General features: G+C 51.2%; 1 protein-coding gene across 1 annotated transcript in view; it reads left to right on the top strand.

Annotated features, from left to right (window-relative positions):
- The window catches only part of LOC123181592 (short-chain dehydrogenase TIC 32, chloroplastic), a 4371-nt gene extending 3012 nt beyond the window's left edge, over positions 1-1359 (top strand). Inside the window, exon 8 of the mRNA XM_044593897.1 lies at positions 821-1359. Coding sequence (XP_044449832.1) covers positions 821-991 — 171 coding nt within the window. The 3' untranslated portion in view covers positions 992-1359. The remainder of the gene's footprint in view (positions 1-820) is intronic.
- The last annotated feature ends 204 nt before the right edge of the window (positions 1360-1563 follow it).

Genomic DNA, 1563 nt, shown 5'->3' with positions numbered 1-1563 from the left:
ATCGTGGCTGCAGGCGTGGAGGGAGGAGAGAGGGGGGGGGGGCGTCGGCGGCGAGGGAGGCAGAGACTTCGGCGAGGGATTGTGCGGCCACCGGCGAGGGGGGAGCGGTTTTTATAGCGTGGGCGGCGAGCCGGCAGCAGACGTGTAGATGGATGGCGGGATGGGGCAGGGCGCGCCTTCACTGCGCCGCCCATGAGGAATCAATGGAAGGCTGACCGGCGGCAGCCTTGGCATTAAGGGGCGGTTTGGATTATGCCTACGCTCGCCCTGCCAATCAATGGCACGCCAAAAATTGGGTGGAGGAAACGGCCGCCGGCGCCTTGCCAAATTATTGGCTGCACAATAGAAGGGAAGGGCAGACGAGGGTGGGGCGAGCCAAATAATCGGATCTGAACCAAATGCGTGCCATCGCTCCGGTCAACGACCAAAAATTTGGTCAGGCACGTCAGGGCTATGATCCAAACATGCCCTAATTCCCCGCGGGAAACCGAGGCGATGAGGACGAGCGCGCCTGGTCGCTGACTCGGCGGGTCCATCAGGCTTTCGCATCAAAAATGTTTCCCCGGCGCCCCCAGTGCGCCGGGTTCGGCCTGGGTCCGCCGGTGCCAAATTCAGCCCTAACCAGCGAAAAGTGGGCTTTTGTGGGCGCGACTGGGGCGTTTTTTTAGCGTCGGTGATAAAAAAAGGCCTTGGGTGGGGGAGGGGGAGTGGAGATGCTCTAAGCCCCGACGGTTCATATTTGGTTGTTGTTTTTGCCTTCTTGGTACAACACATTATGCATTTCAATGGCTGAAGAAAACATCATGCTATGTTAATGTAGGGTGCTGCAACGACATGTTATGTGGCGATGCACCCTCAAGTCCAGGGGATAACTGGTAAATACTTCGGCAATTGTAATATTGCCAACCCAAGCTCGCAAGCTGTAGATGCAGAATTGGCCAAGAAGCTGTGGAACTTCAGCTTGCAGATGTGCCGGTTTCAGATTAAATGATTGTCCGGTATACGCTCTCATTTCTGCTACTTTTATGTTCGACTGCTTAGACCAAGACGACAGAAGCACAAGACTTCAAAGTGTTGGTTGGTATATCAGAGTGCGGTTGTGTCGTGCCGCCGTGGTGCTTATACGGTCACAGTAAGTAGTGAAGATTAGATCATGAGAGTTAATGTTTTGCTTAAACGTAGATACTGTCTGTTGTAATTATCAATTTCTGTTGGTATTATTTTTGGTATAGAAGTCTTCACAAAATTCGACGCCTTGATTGATCCTCTGCTAGCGTAGAACAAATGTGAAAGTAGTTTTAATCTCCATGTAAGTAGTCATGTCCAATCCATATTTAAGAATCTTTACAGTTCTCATCAGTTTGTGCTCTTCCCTAAATCTGCCTCAACTTCTTCACCGGTTGCACCATTGGAAGTGTCATGAGAAGCAATTGCCCACTTCAATGCGGGTCCACAACAGAACGAAGAATGAAAGCCATGCCTCGAGTAGAAAGATCGAGAAGCAACCAGTCCACTGGAAGCAACATACTTTGCTGGTGAACCAAAAGTGAAGAAGTTCTTTGT

The sequence above is a fragment of the Triticum aestivum genome, chromosome 1D, assembly GCF_018294505.1.
Source record: "Triticum aestivum cultivar Chinese Spring chromosome 1D, IWGSC CS RefSeq v2.1, whole genome shotgun sequence".
NCBI lineage: Eukaryota > Viridiplantae > Streptophyta > Magnoliopsida > Poales > Poaceae > Triticum > Triticum aestivum.
This window is presented reverse-complemented; position numbering and strand designations above follow the sequence as displayed.